The sequence below is a fragment of the Arctopsyche grandis genome, chromosome 4 (genome assembly GCF_051622035.1).
Source record: "Arctopsyche grandis isolate Sample6627 chromosome 4, ASM5162203v2, whole genome shotgun sequence".
In the NCBI taxonomy this organism is placed as follows: domain Eukaryota; kingdom Metazoa; phylum Arthropoda; class Insecta; order Trichoptera; family Hydropsychidae; genus Arctopsyche; species Arctopsyche grandis.
Genome location: NC_135358.1, coordinates 28156401 through 28176298, shown reverse-complemented (window position 1 = coordinate 28176298; position 19898 = coordinate 28156401). Strand labels below are relative to the sequence as shown.

General features: G+C 49.3%; 1 protein-coding gene across 1 annotated transcript; it reads left to right on the top strand.

Moving 5' to 3' along the window:
• The first annotated feature begins 1218 nt into the window (after positions 1 to 1218).
• On the top strand, positions 1219 to 19643 carry LOC143911095 (uncharacterized). Its single transcript, XM_077429834.1, has 2 exons — positions 1219 to 1301; positions 1381 to 19643. Exons 1-2 carry the CDS (start codon positions 1260 to 1262, stop codon positions 19489 to 19491), a joined length of 18153 nt encoding a protein of 6050 aa, XP_077285960.1. The 5' UTR covers positions 1219 to 1259; the 3' UTR covers positions 19492 to 19643.
• The last annotated feature ends 255 nt before the right edge of the window (positions 19644 to 19898 follow it).

Genomic DNA, 19898 nt, shown 5'->3' with positions numbered 1-19898 from the left:
ATAGTCTCTAAAAAGAGATATGTACGTCAAAATAATATCATGGCGCGTTGGCCATAGTACGGGCATATCATTGTCCATTTCATTTTTTATAAACTTTTTTAATCATTCATTATATAATTTATTAGTGACGTAAAAAATATATGAGAGATAATGAGAGCCTATAATGCAAATTTTTAGGATATAGTGTGAAAAAGACAAAATTATAAGCGCTTAAACAACTAAAATCTGACAAAACGAGTTTGGGGTGGAAAGTCAAACAAACAAGGATACTGGCTATTGGCAATGAAATTTTCGAATTTTTAAACCCATTATATCGATTAAATTTCACTAAATGTTTTTTCCATACCATTGGACAAAGTAAAACTAATGAAAACGATTGTAATTGCCTGGTTGCGTAAAACACAATTAAACTGGACGATAAGAAATTTAGGTTTAATTACAATTCTAATTTATTGAGTGTTTTTCATTGTGAATTTATTTATCACATTCGTGGTCCAGCAGAACTACATACACAGATACATAACGCTTGGTAGAGCTTAATAAAACGGTGTTCAAGCCATATTAGGAGTAATTGTGTCAATGATTACAATACTTTTAAAGTTAGTAAAATATTTTTGTTCCCAATTATTATATAAAATTAAATCAGAAATTTTATCAATATCGTTAATAACTAGAAAACTAATAATGTAAAACACTTAAGAAAAACCACAAAAATAAATGTAAAAAGAGTGGAAATATCGATTTGCTATGAATATATTTATTTTATTAAGAAATGTACGAATGAATATATATATATATATATATATATATATATATATATATATATATATATATATATATATATTTTTTTTTTTAAAACGATTATCCGAGAGTAAAAGAGGTTGAAGTAAAGTTTAGAATGTATTTGGTATATCTAACATGTAAAAAATATTACTTATTTCTAAGTAAAATGATATTATGTATGTCTGTGAGCAAAAACCGAAGTTGAAAAAACAAGCCAACTCGTGGTGATATAACAGAAGTACAAGTGTTTTCAACAATGTATGGCAGCATTTGTATTTGATCGGTAAAAATATTGATTTAAAATGGCATTTATTAAACATCGCTAAATCATTTGTATTTGATCAGAACCGAATCGAACATATGCGCAAATGTTTGAAGAGACAAATGAAATTGTTTTCAGCTAAAATGCGAAATGCGGTTATTATAAATAAGCTAAGGATCGAAGCATTGGCATCAGTCATACTCCACCCTCCGCCATGAGGGCGGCAATTCTCCTGATCTTATTCTGCTCATTGCAGGTAAGTTAAAAAGCATAACATAATATAATACTAGAAATACCACAATGATTCAATACTCACACCACACATTTCTGTTTAGATACTTACAGGAGCAACCGCACACGGCGATAATGTTATCGGAAAATTATCAGACTTTCTATCTCATGGACACTTAGGCACAAATTGTGGAAGACATGAAAGGATTTTGCAAGGCGACGATGTAATCGAAACGAACGCCAAAGGGGAAATCATCGAGAAGATTACTTCTAGAAAAGAAATTCTTACCGATGATGACTCCGAATCTTTCAGTGTCTCGTTATCAAACGAAGACGAGAGCACTGAGACTATTGTGAAGACAATCACAATTGTTCAAGAGATTCCAAAGCATGGCAAAGGAAAGGGCCATGCTAAGGAGAAAATCTTCGAAGAAGAAACTGTCATCAAGAAACATGCTGGAGCTGCAGCTGCCGGAGGTGCTGTAGTCGCCGGTGGTAGGAAACGTGGACACGGATCAGTAAGTCACGAACGCATTGTGACTCCCGCTATTATCACAAGATACAGCGCATCTGCATCAGTTTCCCGCGAACGACCAATTGTCTACAGACGACCAGTCGTTGTTGGCAGACCAAAGGTTAAGAAATCGGTTTCAGTTTCTTATGAACGTATCCAAACACCAACCATAATCACCAAATACAAAGCATCCGCTTCAGTATCACGCGAACGACCAGTTTACAGACGACCAGTCATCGTAAGCAGACCAACTGTTAAGAAATCAGCTTCCGTTTCATACGAACGTATCCAAACCCCAACCATCATCACTAGATACAGTGCATCCGCATCAGTATCTCGCGAAAGACGTCCAATTTACAGACGACCAATCGTTGCTTACTCTAGATCCGTCTCAGTTTCCGCTGAAGGACCATGGAGAAGGCGCGGACCATTGTCTGGTATTGGATCTTTGGGTGACTCTGGAATTATCGGTGGTTTGGGACCACACGGACTCGGACCACACGGACTCGGACCACATGGACTTGGACCACATGGTCATGGACCACATGGACATGGACCAGCCGGATTAGTCGGTGACGTTTTGGGATCAGTTGGACTAGGCCCACATGGCCTCGGCCCACACGGACTAGGCCCACACGGACACGGACCACATGGACATGGACCACTAGGATTAGGAAGCTTGGGAGGATCAGGATTGGTTGATGATGTTTTAGGACCAATTGGACGTGGACCATTGGGACGACGTGGACCTAAATTATCAGGAAGTTACTCCGCTGAAGGGCCAGCTTATGGTCTAGGAGGCTGGGGACCATACGGAAGATGGAACCGACCACGTGGCAAGGTTTCCAAATCTGCCTCTGTCTCATACGAACGTATCCAAACCCCAACTATCATCACCAGATACAGTGCATCCGCATCAGTATCCCGTGAAAGACCAGTTTACAGACGACCAGTCATCGTAAGCAGACCAACTGTTAAGAAATCAGCTTCCGTTTCATACGAAACCATCCAAACCCCAACCATCATCACCAGATACAGTGCATCCGCATCAGTGTCTCGCGAAAGACGTCCAATTTACAGACGACCAGTTATCGTAAGCAGACCAACTGTTAAGAAATCAGCTTCTGTTTCATACGAACGTATCCAAACCCCAACCATCATCACTAGATACAGTGCATCCGCATCAGTATCTCGCGAAAGACGTCCAATTTACAGACGACCAATCGTTGCTTACTCTAGATCCGTCTCAGTTTCCGCTGAAGGACCATGGAGAAGGCGCGGACCATTGTCTGGTATTGGATCTTTGGGTGACTCTGGAATTATCGGCGGTTTGGGACCACACGGACTCGGACCACACGGACTCGGACCACACGGACTCGGACCACATGGACTCGGACCACACGGACGAGGACCACACGGACTCGGACCACATGGACTCGGACGTCACGGACACGGACCACAAGGCTTGGTCGATGATGTTTTGGGATCAGTTGGACTAGGTCCACATGGACTCGGACCACATGGACTCGGACCACATGGACTCGGACCACATGGTCTTGGACCACATGGACATGGACCAGCCGGATTAGTCGATGACGTTTTCGGATCAGTTGGACTAGGTCCACGTGGATTGGGACACGGACGAAGACCAAGAGGATCTGCCAGCTACTCATCAGAGGGACCACGAGGTTACTACGGACCAGGAGGTGCATGGGGACCGGACGGTGTCTATGGATCAGGAGGTGTCGTTGGTCCAGACGGTTCATACTACCCAGGTGATGTATATGGTGACTCCGGAATTGTCGATGGTTATGGCCCATGGGGAACATACGGAGGATTGAGACGTCCACGCGGCAAGGTTTCCAAATCTGCCTCTGTCTCATACGAACGTATCCAAACCCCAACCATCATCACTAGATACAGTGCATCCGCATCAGTATCCCGTGAAAGACCAGTTTACAGGCGACCAGTCATCGTAAGCAGACCAACTGTCAAGAAATCGGCTTCCGTTTCATACGAAACCATCCAAACCCCAACCATTATCACCAGATACAGTGCATCCGCATCAGTATCTCGCGAAAGACGTCCAATTTACAGACGACCAATCGTTGCTTACTCTAGATCCGTCTCAGTTTCCGCTGAAGGACCATGGAGAAGGCGCGGGCCATTGTCTGGTATTGGATCTTTGGGTGACTCTGGAATTATCGGCGGTTTGGGACCACACGGACTCGGACCACACGGACTCGGACCACACGGACTCGGACCACATGGACTCGGACATCACGGACACGGACCACAAGGATTGGTCGATGATGTTTTGGGATCAGTTGGACTAGGTCCACATGGACTCGGACCACATGGACTCGGAACACATGGACTCGGACCACATGGTCTTGGACCACATGGACATGGACCAGCCGGATTAGTCGATGACGTTTTGGGATCAGTTGGACTAGGTCCACATGGATTGGGACACGGACGAAGACCAAGAGGATCTGCCAGCCACTCATCAGAAGGACCACGAGGTTACTACGGACCAGGAGGTGTCGTTGGTCCAGACGGTTCATACTACCCAGGTGATGTATATGGTGACTCCGGAATTGTCGATGGTTATGGCCCATGGGGAACATACGGAGGATTGAGACGTCCACGCGGCAAGGTTTCCAAATCTGCCTCTGTCTCATACGAACGTATCCAAACCCCAACCATCATCACCAGATACAGTGCATCCGCATCAGTTTCCCGTGAAAGACCAGTTTACCGACGACCAGTCATCGTTAGCAGACCAACTGTTAAGAAATCAGCTTCCGTTTCATACGAAACCATCCAAACCCCAACCATCATCACCAGATACAGTGCATCCGCATCAGTATCTCGCGAAAGACGTCCAATTTACAGACGACCAATCGTTGCTTACTCTAGATCCGTCTCAGTTTCCGCTGAAGGACCATGGAGAAGGCGCGGACCATTGTCTGGTATTGGATCTTTGGGTGACTCTGGAATTATCGGCGGTTTGGGACCACACGGACTCGGACCACACGGACTCGGACTACACGGACTCGGACCACACGGACTCGGACCACATGGACTCGGACCACATGGACTCGGACGTCACGGACACGGACCACAAGGCTTGGTCGATGATGTTTTGGGATCAGTTGGACTAGGTCCACATGGACTCGGACCACATGGACTCGGACCACATGGACTCGGACCACATGGTCTTGGACCACATGAACATGGACCAGCCGGATTAGTCGATGACGTTTTGGGATCAGTTGGACTAGGTCCACATGGATTGGGACACGGACGAAGACCAAGAGGATCTGCCAGCTACTCATCAGAAGGACCACGAGGTTACTACGGACCAGGAGGTGCATGGGGACCGGACGGTGTCTATGGATCAGGAGGTGTCGTTGGTCCAGATGGTTCATACTACCCAGGTGATGTATATGGTGACTCCGGAATTGTCGATGGTTATGGCCCATGGGGAACATACGGAGGATTGAGACGTCCACGCGGCAAGGTTTCCAAATCTGCCTCTGTCTCATACGAACGTATCCAAACCCCAACCATCATCACCAGATACAGTGCATCCGCATCAGTATCCCGTGAAAGACCAGTTTACAGACGACCAGTCATCGTAAGCAGACCAACTGTTAAGAAATCAGCTTCCGTTTCATACGAAACCATCCAAACCCCAACCATCATCACCAGATACAGTGCATCCGCATCAGTATCTCGCGAAAGACGTCCAATTTACAGACGACCAATCGTTGCTTACTCTAGATCCGTCTCAGTTTCCGCTGAAGGACCATGGAGAAGGCGCGGGCCATTGTCTGGTATTGGATCTTTGGGTGACTCTGGAATTATCGGCGGTTTGGGACCACACGGACTCGGACCACACGGACTCGGACCACACGGACTCGGACCACATGGACTCGGACATCACGGACACGGACCACAAGGATTGGTCGATGATGTTTTGGGATCAGTTGGACTAGGTCCACATGGACTCGGACCACATGGACTCGGAACACATGGACTCGGACCACATGGTCTTGGACCACATGGACATGGACCAGCCGGATTAGTCGATGACGTTTTGGGATCAGTTGGACTAGGTCCACATGGATTGGGACACGGACGAAGACCAAGAGGATCTGCCAGCCACTCATCAGAAGGACCACGAGGTTACTACGGACCAGGAGGTGTCGTTGGTCCAGACGGTTCATACTACCCAGGTGATGTATATGGTGACTCCGGAATTGTCGATGGTTATGGCCCATGGGGAACATACGGAGGATTGAGACGTCCACGCGGCAAGGTTTCCAAATCTGCCTCTGTCTCATACGAACGTATCCAAACCCCAACCATCATCACCAGATACAGTGCATCCGCATCAGTATCCCGTGAAAGACCGGTTTACAGACGACCAGTCATCGTAAGCAGACCAACTGTTAAGAAATCAGCTTCCGTTTCATACGAAACCATCCAAACCCCAACCATCATCACCAGATACAGTGCATCCGCATCAGTATCTCGCGAAAGACGTCCAATTTACAGACGACCAATCGTTGCATACTCTAGATCCGTCTCAGTTTCCGCTGAAGGACCATGGAGAAGGCGCGGACCATTGTCTGGTATTGGATCTTTGGGTGACTCTGGAATTATCGGCGGTTTGGGACCACACGGACTCGGACCACACGGACTCGGACCACACGGACTCGGACCACATGGACTCGGACCACATGGACTCGGACGTCACGGACACGGACCACAAGGCTTGGTCGATGATGTTTTGGGATCAGTTGGACTAGGTCCACATGGACTCGGACCACATGGACTCGGACCACATGGACTCGGACCACATGGTCTTGGACCACATGGACATGGACCAGCCGGATTAGTCGATGACGTTTTGGGATCAGTTGGACTAGGTCCACATGGATTGGGACACGGACGAAGACCAATAGGATCTGCCAGCTACTCATCAGAAGGACCACGAGGTTACTACGGACCAGGAGGTGCATGGGGACCGGACGGTGTCTATGGACCAGGAGGTGTCGTTGGTCCAGACGGTTCATACTACCCAGGTGATGTATATGGTGACTCCGGAATTGTGGATGGTTATGGCCCATGGGGAACATACGGAGGATTGAGACGTCCACGCGGCAAGGTTTCCAAATCTGCCTCTGTCTCATACGAACGTATCCAAACCCCAACCATCATCACCAGATACAGTGCATCCGCATCAGTATCCCGTGAAAGACCAGTTTACAGGCGACCAGTCATCGTAAGCAGACCAACTGTTAAGAAATCGGCTTCCGTTTCATACGAAACCATCCAAACCCCAACCATCATCACCAGATACAGTGCATCCGCATCAGTATCTCGCGAAAGACGTCCAATTTACAGACGACCACTCGTTGCTTACTCTAGATCCGTCTCAGTTTCCGCTGAAGGACCATGGAGAAGGCGCGGACCATTGTCTGGTATTGGATCTTTGGGTGACTCTGGAATTATCGGCGGGTTGGGACCACACGGACTCGGACCACACGGACTCGGACCACACGGACTCGGACCACATGGACTCGGACCACATGGACTCGGACGTCACGGACGCGGACCACAAGGCTTGGTCGATGATGTTTTGGGATCAGTTGGACTAGGTCCACATGGACTTGGACCACATGGACTCGGACCACATGGACTTGGACCACATGGTCTTGGACCACATGGACATGGACCAGCCGGATTAGTCGATGACGTTTTGGGATCAGTTGGACTAGGTCCACATGGATTGGGACTCGGAAGAAGACCAAGAGGATCTGCCAGTTACTCATCAGAAGGACCACGAGGTTATTACGGACCAGGAGGTGCATGGGGACCTGACGGTGTCTATGGACCGGGAGGTGTCGTTGGTCCAGACGGTTCATACTACCCAGGTGATGTATATGGTGACTCCGGAATTGTCGATGGTTATGGCCCATGGGGAACATACGGAGGATTGAGACGTCCACGCGGCAAGGTTTCCAAATCTGCCTCTGTCTCATACGAACGTATCCAAACCCCAACCATCATCACCAGATACAGTGCATCCGCATCAGTATCTCGCGAAAGACGTCCAATTTACAGACGACCAATCGTTGCTTACTCTAGATCCGTCTCAGTTTCCGCTGAAGGACCATGGAGAAGGCGCGGACCATTGTCTGGTATTGGATCTTTGGGTGACTCTGGAATTATCGGTGGTTTGGGACCACACGGACTTGGACCACATGGACTCGGACCACATGGACTCGGACCACATGGTCATGGACCACATGGACATGGACCAGCCGGATTAGTCGATGACGTTTTGGGATCAGTTGGACTAGGTCCACGTGGATTAGGACACGGACGACGACCAAGAGGATCTGCCAGCTTCTCATCAGAAGGACCACGAGGTTATTACGGACCAGGAGGTGCATGTGGACCTGACGGTGTCTATGGACCGGGAGGTGTCGTTGGTCCAGACGGTTCATACTACCCAGGTGATGTATATGGTGACTCCGGAATTGTCGATGGTTATGGCCCATGGGGAACATACGGAGGATTGAGACGTCCACGCGGCAAGGTTTCCAAATCTGCCTCCGTCTCATACGAACGTATCCAAACCCCAACCATCATCACCAGATACAGTGCATCCGCATCGGTATCTCGTGAAAGACCAGTTTACAGGCGACCAGTCATCGTAAGCAGACCAACTGTTAAGAAATCGGCTTCCGTTTCATACGAAACTATCCAAACCCCAACCATCATCACCAGATACAGTGCATCCGCATCAGTATCTCGCGAAAGACGTCCAATTTACAGACGACCAATCGTTGCTTACTCTAGATCCGTCTCAGTTTCCGCTGAAGGACCATGGAGAAGGCGCGGACCATTGTCTGGTATTGGATCTTTGGGTGACTCTGGAATTATCGGCGGTTTGGGACCACACGGACTCGGACCACACGGACTCGGACCACACGGACTCGGACCACATGGACTCGGACCACATGGTCTTGGACCACATGGTCTTGGACCACATGGACATGGACCAGCCGGATTAGTCGATGACGTTTTGGGATCAGTTGGACTAGGTCCACATGGATTGGGACACGGACGAAGACCAAGAGGATCTGCAAGCTACTCATCTGAAGGACCACGCGGCTATTACGGACCAGGAGGTGTATGGGGACCTGACGGTGTTTATGGACCAGGAGGTGTCGTTGGTCCAGATGGTTCATACTACCCAGGTGATGTATATGGTGACTCCGGAATTGTCGATGGTTATGGCCCATGGGGAACATACGGAGGATTGAGACGTCCACGCGGCAAGGTTTCCAAATCTGCCTCCGTCTCATACGAACGTATCCAAACCCCAACCATCATCACCAGATACAGTGCATCCGCATCGGTATCTCGTGAAAGACCAGTTTACAGGCGACCAGTCATCGTAAGCAGACCAACTGTTAAGAAATCGGCTTCCGTTTCATACGAAACTATCCAAACCCCAACCATCATCACCAGATACAGTGCATCCGCATCAGTATCTCGCGAAAGACGTCCAATTTACAGACGACCAATCGTTGCTTACTCTAGATCCGTCTCAGTTTCCGCTGAAGGACCATGGAGAAGGCGCGGACCATTGTCTGGTATTGGATCTTTGGGTGACTCTGGAATTATCGGCGGTTTGGGACCACACGGACTCGGACCACACGGACTCGGACCACACGGACTCGGACCACATGGACTCGGACCACATGGTCTTGGACCACATGGTCTTGGACCACATGGACATGGACCAGCCGGATTAGTCGATGACGTTTTGGGATCAGTTGGACTAGGTCCACATGGATTGGGACACGGACGAAGACCAAGAGGATCTGCAAGCTACTCATCTGAAGGACCACGCGGCTATTACGGACCAGGAGGTGTATGGGGACCTGACGGTGTTTATGGACCAGGAGGTGTCGTTGGTCCAGATGGTTCATACTACCCAGGTGATGTATATGGTGACTCCGGAATTGTCGATGGTTATGGCCCATGGGGAACATACGGAGGATTGAGACGTCCACGCGGCAAGGTCTCCAAATCTGCCTCCGTCTCATACGAACGTATCCAAACCCCAACCATCATCACCAGATATAGTGCATCCGCATCAGTATCCCGTGAAAGACCAGTTTACAGGCGACCAGTGATCGTAAGCAGACCAACTGTTAAGAAATCGGCTTCCGTTTCATACGAAACCATCCAAACCCCAACCATCATCACCAGATACAGTGCATCCGCATCAGTATCTCGCGAAAGACGTCCAATTTACAGACGACCAATCGTTGCTTACTCTAGATCCGTCTCAGTTTCCGCTGAAGGACCATGGAGAAGGCGCGGACCATTGTCTGGTATTGGATATTTGGGTGACTCTGGAATTATCGGTGGTTTGGGACCACACGGACTCGGACCACACGGACTCGGACCACATGGTCTTGGACCACATGGTCTTGGACCACATGGACATGGACCAGCCGGATTAGTCGATGACGTTTTGGGATCAGTTGGACTAGGTCCACATGGATTGGGACACGGACGAAGACCAAGAGGATCTGCAAGCTACTCATCTGAAGGACCACGCGGCTATTACGGACCAGGAGGTGTATGGGGACCTGACGGTGTTTATGGACCAGGAGGTGTCGTTGGTCCAGATGGTTCATACTACCCAGGTGATGTATATGGTGACTCCGGAATTGTCGATGGTTATGGCCCATGGGGAACATACGGAGGATTGAGACGTCCACGCGGCAAGGTCTCCAAATCTGCCTCCGTCTCATACGAACGTATCCAAACCCCAACCATCATCACCAGATATAGTGCATCCGCATCAGTATCCCGTGAAAGACCAGTTTACAGGCGACCAGTGATCGTAAGCAGACCAACTGTTAAGAAATCGGCTTCCGTTTCATACGAAACCATCCAAACCCCAACCATCATCACCAGATACAGTGCATCCGCATCAGTATCTCGCGAAAGACGTCCAATTTACAGACGACCAATCGTTGCTTACTCTAGATCCGTCTCAGTTTCCGCTGAAGGACCATGGAGAAGGCGCGGACCATTGTCTGGTATAGGATCTTTGGGTGACTCTGGAATTATCGGTGGTTTGGGACCACACGGACTCGGACCACACGGACTCGGACCACACGGACTCGGACCACATGGACTCGGACCACATGGTCTTGGACCACATGGACATGGACCAGCCGGATTAATCGATGACGTTTTGGGATCAGTTGGACTAGGTCCACATGGATTGGGACACGGACGAAGACCAAGAGGATCTGCCAGCTACTCATCTGAAGGACCACGCGGCTATTACGGACCAGGAGGTGTATGGGGACCTGACGGTGTCTATGGACCAGGAGGTGTCGTTGGTCCTGATGGTTCATACTACCCAGGTGATGTATATGGTGACTCCGGAATTGTCGATGGTTATGGCCCATGGGGAACATACGGAGGATTGAGACGTCCACGCGGCAAGGTTTCCAAATCTGCCTCTGTCTCATACGAACGTATCCAAACCCCAACCATCATCACCAGATACAGTGCATCCGCATCAGTATCTCGCGAAAGACGTCCAATTTACAGACGACCAATCGTTGCTTACTCTAGATCCGTCTCAGTTTCCGCTGAAGGACCATGGAGAAGGCGCGGACCATTGTCTGGTATTGGATCTTTGGGTGACTCTGGAATTATCGGTGGTTTGGGACCACACGGACTCGGACCACACGGACTCGGACCACATGGACTCGGACCACATGGTCTTGGACCACATGGACATGGACCAGCCGGATTAGTCGATGACGTTTTGGGATCAGTTGGACTAGGTCCACATGGATTGGGACACGGACGAAGACCAAGAGGATCTGCCAGCTACTCATCTGAAGGACCACGCGGCTATTACGGACCAGGAGGTGTATGGGGACCTGACGGTGTCTATGGACCAGGAGGTGTCGTTGGTCCTGATGGTTCATACTACCCAGGTGATGTATATGGTGACTCCGGAATTGTCGATGGTTATGGCCCATGGGGAACATACGGAGGATTGAGACGTCCACGCGGCAAGGTTTCCAAATCTGTCTCTGTCTCATACGAACGTATCCAAACCCCAACCATCATCACCAGATACAGTGCATCCGCATCAGTATCTCGCGAAAGACGTCCAATTTACAGACGACCAATCGTTGCTTACTCTAGATCCGTCTCAGTTTCCGCTGAAGGACCATGGAGAAGGCGCGGACCATTGTCTGGTATTGGATCTTTGGGTGACTCTGGAATAATCGGTGGTTTGGGACCACTAGGACTTGGAACACGCGGATTGGGACTCGGACGCAGACCAAGAGGATCAGCCAGCTACTCATCTGAAGGACCACGCGGATACTACGGACCAGGAGGTGCATGGGGACCTGACGGTGTCTATGGACCAGGAGGTGTCGTTGGTCCTGATGGTTCATACTACCCAGGTGATGTATATGGTGACTCCGGAATTGTCGATGGTTATGGCCCATGGGGAACATACGGAGGATTGAGACGTCCACGCGGCAAGGTTTCCAAATCTGCCTCTGTCTCATACGAACGTATCCAAACCCCAACCATCATCACCAGATACAGTGCATCCGCATCAGTATCTCGCGAAAGACGTCCAATTTACAGACGACCAATCGTTGCTTACTCTAGATCCGTCTCAGTTTCCGCTGAAGGACCATGGAGAAGGCGCGGACCATTGTCTGGTATTGGATCTTTGGGTGACTCTGGAATTATCGGTGGTTTGGGACCACACGGACTCGGACCACACGGACTCGGACCACATGGACTCGGACCACATGGTCTTGGACCACATGGACATGGACCAGCCGGATTAGTCGATGACGTTTTGGGATCAGTTGGACTAGGTCCACATGGATTGGGACACGGACGAAGACCAAGAGGATCTGCCAGCTACTCATCTGAAGGACCACGCGGCTATTACGGACCAGGAGACGTATGGGGACCTGACGGTGTCTATGGACCAGGAGGTGTCGTTGGTCCTGATGGTTCATACTACCCAGGTGATGTATATGGTGACTCCGGAATTGTCGATGGTTATGGCCCATGGGGAACATACGGAGGATTGAGACGTCCACGCGGCAAGGTTTCCAAATCTGCCTCTGTCTCATATGAACGTATCCAAACCCCAACCATCATCACCAGATACAGTGCATCCGCATCAGTATCTCGCGAAAGACGTCCAATTTACAGACGACCAATCGTTGCTTACTCTAGATCCGTCTCAGTTTCCGCTGAAGGACCATGGAGAAGGCGCGGACCATTGTCTGGTATTGGATCTTTGGGTGACTCTGGAATAATCGGTGGTTTGGGACCACTAGGACTTGGAACACGCGGATTGGGACTCGGACGCAGACCAAGAGGATCAGCCAGCTACTCATCTGAAGGACCACGCGGATACTACGGACCAGGAGGTGCATGGGGACCTGACGGTGTCTATGGACCAGGAGGTGTCGTTGGTCCAGATGGTTCATACTATCCAGGTGGTGTGTATGGTGACTCTGGAATTGTCGATGGTTTGGGACCATTAGGGCTTGGACCACGAGGATGGGGTCGCGGACGCAGACCAAGAGGTTCAGCCAGCTACTCAGTTGAAGGACCACGAGGAGTTTATGGGCCAGGAGGTGTATTGGGACCAGACGGTGTCTATGGACCAGGAGGTGTCATCGGCTCAGACGGTTCATACTACCCAGGTGGTGTATACGGTGACTCTGGAATTGTCGATGGTTTGGGACCATTAGGACTTGGACCACGAGGATGGGGTCGCGGACGTAGACCAAGAGGATCTGCCAGCTACTCATCTGAAGGACCACGCGGATACTACGGACCAGGAGGTGAATGGGGACCAGACGGTGTTTATGGACCAGGAGGTATCGTTGATCAAGATGGTTCATACTACCCAGATGGTGTATATGGTGACTCAGGAATTGTTGATGGTTATGGCCCATGGGGAACATACGGAGGGTTGAGACGTCCACGCGGCAAGGTTTCCAAATCTGCCTCTGTCTCATATGAACGTATCCAAACCCCAACCATCATCACCAGATACAGTGCATCCGCATCAGTATCCCGTGAAAGACCAGTTTACAGACGACCAGTCATCGTAAGCAGACCAACTGTTAAGAAATCAGCTTCCGTTTCATACGAAACCATCCAAACCCCAACCATCATCACCAGATACAGTGCATCCGCATCAGTATCACGTGAAAGACGTCCAATTTACAGACGACCAATCGTTGCTTACTCTAGATCCGTCTCAGTTTCCGCTGAAGGACCATGGAGAAGGCGCGGACCATCGTGTGGTGTTGGATCTTTGGGTGACTCTGGAATTATCGGTGGTTTGGGACCACACGGACTCGGACGTCACGGACGAGGACCACAAGGCTTGGTCGATGATGTTTTGGGATCAGTTGGACTAGGTCCACATGGACTCGGAGCACATGGACTCGGACCACATGGACTCGGACCACATGGTCTTGGACCACATGGACATGGACCAGCCGGATTAGTCGATGACGTTTTGGGATCAGTTGGACTAGGTCCACATGGATTGGGACACGGACGAAGACCAAGAGGATCTGCCAGCTACTCATCAGAAGGACCACGAGGTTACTACGGACCAGGAGGTGCATGGGGACCGGACGGTGTCTATGGACCAGGAGGTGTCGTTGGTCCAGACGGTTCATACTACCCAGGTGATGTATATGGTGACTCCGGAATTGTCGATGGTTATGGCCCATGGGGAACATACGGAGGATTGAGACGTCCACGCGGCAAGGTTTCCAAATCTGCCTCTGTCTCATACGAACGTATCCAAACCCCAACCATCATCACCAGATACAGTGCATCCGCATCAGTTTCCCGTGAAAGACCAGTTTACCGACGACCAGTCATCGTTAGCAGACCAACTGTTAAGAAATCAGCTTCCGTTTCATACGAAACCATCCAAACCCCAACCATTATCACCAGATACAGTGCATCTGCATCAGTATCTCGCGAAAGACGTCCAATTTACAGACGACCAATCGTTGCTTACTCACGATCCGTATCAGTTTCCACTGAAGGACCATGGAGAAGGCGCGGTCCATTGTCTGGAATCACCGGATTGGGTGACTCTGGAATTGTCGGTGGTTTGGGACCTCTAGGACTTGGACCACGTGGATTGGGACTCGGACGCAGACCAAGAGGATCAGCCAGCTACTCATCTGAAGGACCAGGTGGATACTACGGACCAGGAGGTGTATGGGGACCTGACGGTGTCTATGGACCAGGAGGTGTCGTTGGTCCAGATGGTTCATACTACCCAGATGGTGTATATGGTGACTCCGGAATTGTTGATGGTTATGGCCCATGGGGAACATACGGAGGATTGAGACATCCACGCGGCAAGGTTTCCAAATCTGCCTCTGTCTCATATGAACGTATCCAAACCCCAACCATCATCACCAGATACAGTGCATCCGCATCAGTATCTCGCGAAAGACGTCCAATTTACAGACGACCAATCGTTGCTTACTCACGATCCGTATCAGTTTCCAATGAAGGACCATGGAGAAGGCGCGGTCCATTGTCTGGAATCACCGGATTGGGTGACTCTGGAATTGTCGGTGGTTTGGGACCACTAGGACTTGGAACACGCGGATTGGGACTCGGACGCAGACCAAGAGGATCAGCCAGCTACTCATCTGAAGGACCACGCGGATACTACGGACCAGGAGGTGCATGGGGACCTGACGGTGTCTATGGACCAGGAGGTGTCGTTGGTCCAGATGGTTCATACTATCCAGGTGGTGTATATGGTGACTCTGGAATTGTCGATGGTTTGGGACCATTAGGTCTTGGACCACGAGGATGGGGTCGCGGACGCAGACCAAGAGGATCAGCCAGCTACTCAGTTGAAGGACCACGAGGAGTTTATGGACCAGGAGGTGTATTGGGACCAGACGGTGTCTATGGACCAGGAGGTGTCATCGGCTCAGACGGTTCATACTACCCAGGTGGTGTATACGGTGACTCTGGAATTGTCGATGGTTTGGGACCATTAGGACTTGGACCACGAGGATGGGGTCGCGGACGTAGACCAAGAGGATCTGCCAGCTACTCATCTGAAGGACCACGCGGATACTACGGACCAGGAGGTGAATGGGGACCTGGCGGTGTTTATGGACCAGGAGGTATCGTTGATCAAGATGGTTCATACTACCCAGATGGTGTATATGGTGACTCTGGAATTGTTGATGGTTATGGCCCATGGGGAACATACGGAGGGTTGAGACGTCCACGCGGCAAGGTTTCCAAATCTGCCTCTGTCTCATATGAACGTATCCAAACCCCAACCATCATCACCAGATACAGTGCATCCGCATCAGTATCCCGTGAAAGACCAGTTTACAGACGACCAGTCATCGTAAGCAGACCAACTGTTAAGAAATCAGCTTCCGTTTCATACGAAACCATCCAAACCCCAACCATCATCACCAGATACAGTGCATCCGCATCAGTATCACGTGAAAGACGTCCAATTTACAGACGACCAATCGTTGCTTACTCTAGATCCGTCTCAGTTTCCGCTGAAGGACCATGGAGAAGGCGCGGACCATCGTGTGGTGTTGGATCTTTGGGTGACTCTGGAATTATCGGTGGTTTGGGACCACACGGACTCGGACGTCACGGACGAGGACCACAAGGCTTGGTCGATGATGTTTTGGGATCAGTTGGACTAGGTCCACATGGACTCGGACCACATGGACTCGGACCACATGGTCTTGGACCACATGGACATGGACCAGCCGGATTAGTCGATGACGTTTTGGGATCAGTTGGACTAGGTCCACATGGATTGGGACACGGACGAAGACCAAGAGGATCTGCCAGCTACTCATCAGAAGGACCACGAGGTTACTACGGACCAGGAGGTGCATGGGGACCGGACGGTGTCTATGGACCAGGAGGTGTCGTTGGTCCAGACGGTTCATACTACCCAGGTGATGTATATGGTGACTCCGGAATTATCGATGGTTATGGCCCATGGGGAACATACGGAGGATTGAGACGTCCACGCGGCAAGGTTTCCAAATCTGCCTCTGTCTCATACGAACGTATCCAAACCCCAACCATCATCACCAGATACAGTGCATCCGCATCAGTTTCCCGTGAAAGACCAGTTTACCGACGACCAGTCATCGTAAGCAGACCAACTGTTAAGAAATCAGCTTCCGTTTCATACGAAACCATCCAAACCCCAACCATTATCACCAGATACAGTGCATCCGCATCAGTATCTCGCGAAAGACGTCCAATTTACAGACGACCAATCGTTGCTTACTCACGATCCGTATCAGTTTCCACTGAAGGACCATGGAGAAGGCGCGGTCCATTGTCTGGAATCACCGGATTGGGTGACTCTGGAATTGTCGGTGGTTTGGGACCTCTAGGACTTGGACCACGCGGATTGGGACTCGGACGCAGACCAAGAGGATCAGCCAGCTACTCATCTGAAGGACCAGGTGGATACTACGGACCAGGAGGTGTATGGGGACCTGACGGTGTCTATGGACCAGGAGGTGTCGTTGGTCCAGATGGTTCATACTACCCAGATGGTGTATATGGTGACTCCGGAATTGTTGATGGTTATGGCCCATGGGGAACATACGGAGGATTGAGACATCCACGCGGCAAGGTTTCCAAATCTGCCTCTGTCTCATATGAACGTATCCAAACCCCAACCATCATCACCAGATACAGTGCATCCGCATCAGTATCTCGCGAAAGACGTCCAATTTACAGACGACCAATCGTTGCTTACTCACGATCCGTATCAGTTTCCAATGAAGGACCATGGAGAAGGCGCGGTCCATTGTCTGGAATCACCGGATTGGGTGACTCTGGAATTGTCGGTGGTTTGGGACCACTAGGACTTGGATCACGCGGATTGGGACTCGGACGCAGACCAAGAGGATCAGCCAGCTACTCATCTGAAGGACCACGCGGATACTACGGACCAGGAGGTGCATGGGGACCTGACGGTGTCTATGGACCAGGAGGTGTCGTTGGTCCAGATGGTTCATACTATCCAGGTGGTGTATATGGTGACTCTGGAATTGTCGATGGTTTGGGACCATTAGGTCTTGGACCACGAGGATGGGGTCGCGGACGCAGACCAAGAGGATCAGCCAGCTACTCAGTTGAAGGACCACGAGGAGTTTATGGGCCAGGAGGTGTATTGGGACCAGACGGTGTCTATGGACCAGGAAGTGTCATCGGCCCAGACGGTTCGTACTACCCAGGTGGTGTATACGGCGACTCTGGAATTGTTGATGGTTTGGGACCATTAGGTCTTGGACCACGAGGATGGGGTCGCGGACGCAGACCAAGAGGATCAGCTAGCTACTCAGATGAAGGACCACGAGGAGTTTATGGACCAGGAGGTGTATATGGACCAGAAGGTGTCTATGGACCAGGAGGTGTCATCGGCCCAGACGATGCTTACTACCCAGATGGTGTGTATGGGGACTCTGGAATTGTTGATGGTTATGGCCCATGGGGAACATACGGAGGATTGAGACGTCCACGCGGCAAGGTTTCCAAATCTGCTTCCGTCTCATACGAACGCATCCAAACTCCAACTATTATTACCAGATACAGTGCATCTGCATCAGTTTCACGTGAAAGACCTGTTTACAGACGGCCAGTCATTATAAGCCGACCAAAGGTTTCTAAATCTGCTTCTGTTTCATACGAAACTATCCAAACCCCAACAATTATCACCAAATACCACAAATCTGTTTCGAAATCTATCGAACGACCAATTTACAGACGACCAGTCGTTATTAGCCGACCAAAGGTATCTAAATCTGTCTCAGTTTCTTATGAACGTATCCAAACTCCAACTATTATCACTAAAGTCCACAAATCCGTATCTAAATCAGTCGAACGACCAGTTTACAGAAGACCAATTATTGTTAGCAGACCAACTGTTAGAAAATCGGCTTCTGTTTCGTACGAAACTATCCAAACGCCAACTATTATCACCAGATACAGCGCATCCGCCTCCGTTTCCCGTGAAAGACGTCCAATTTACAGACGACCAATCGTTGCTTACTCTAGATCCGTCTCAGTTTCCGCTGAAGGACCATGGAGAAGGCGCGGACCATTGTCTGGTTTGGGTGACTCTGGAATTATCGATGGTTTGGGACCATTAGGTTATGGACCACGTCGTTTAGGACTTGGACCAAGAGGAATTGTTGGTTCAGCCAGTTATTCCGTTGAAGGCCGAAGAGGATTGTCTCGTCCACGTAGATTGGGACTTAGCCCACTTGGGTCTGCAAGTTACTCTGCTGAAGCACCCAGAGGATATTATGCCCCAGGTGCAGTATACGGAGGTGATATTTTGGGTGATTCTGGAGCTGTTGGTGGATATGACGGTTATTCCAATGTAGGAGGAGCTCATGTTCCACGTGGTTCTAACTTGTACACCACCCATCCAGATCCAAGTACCGTATTGAAATCATGCAAGACTTCTCCTTATCAACTCTTGATCAAGGTTGGAAATGCACGCAAGCGTAACGGAAATTGTTAATCATTAAATAAAATATATACATATAATTAATATATATTATTAAAAAGCGATTATAAATTCAAAGCACTAAATAATATTATGATTTAAGGCATTTTGTCATTTTCAAGATTACTGTATGATTATTGATAATAAATTTATATATATATATTTATATATATATATATTTATCAATATATATATATATATATATATATATACTATACTTATATATTAAATTGAATCTTTTCTTTTATCCTTTACTTACACATTCCTTATAATTACTATTTGTTTAGAACCTGAGTTTTGACTTATTTGTACAATATTGAACCGCCAACACACAATATTATTTTTTTCTTAATATTTTATCCAGTGTACTACACACAGCAGAATACAGAATACACATAAGAAATAAAGCTGATTAAGATTTA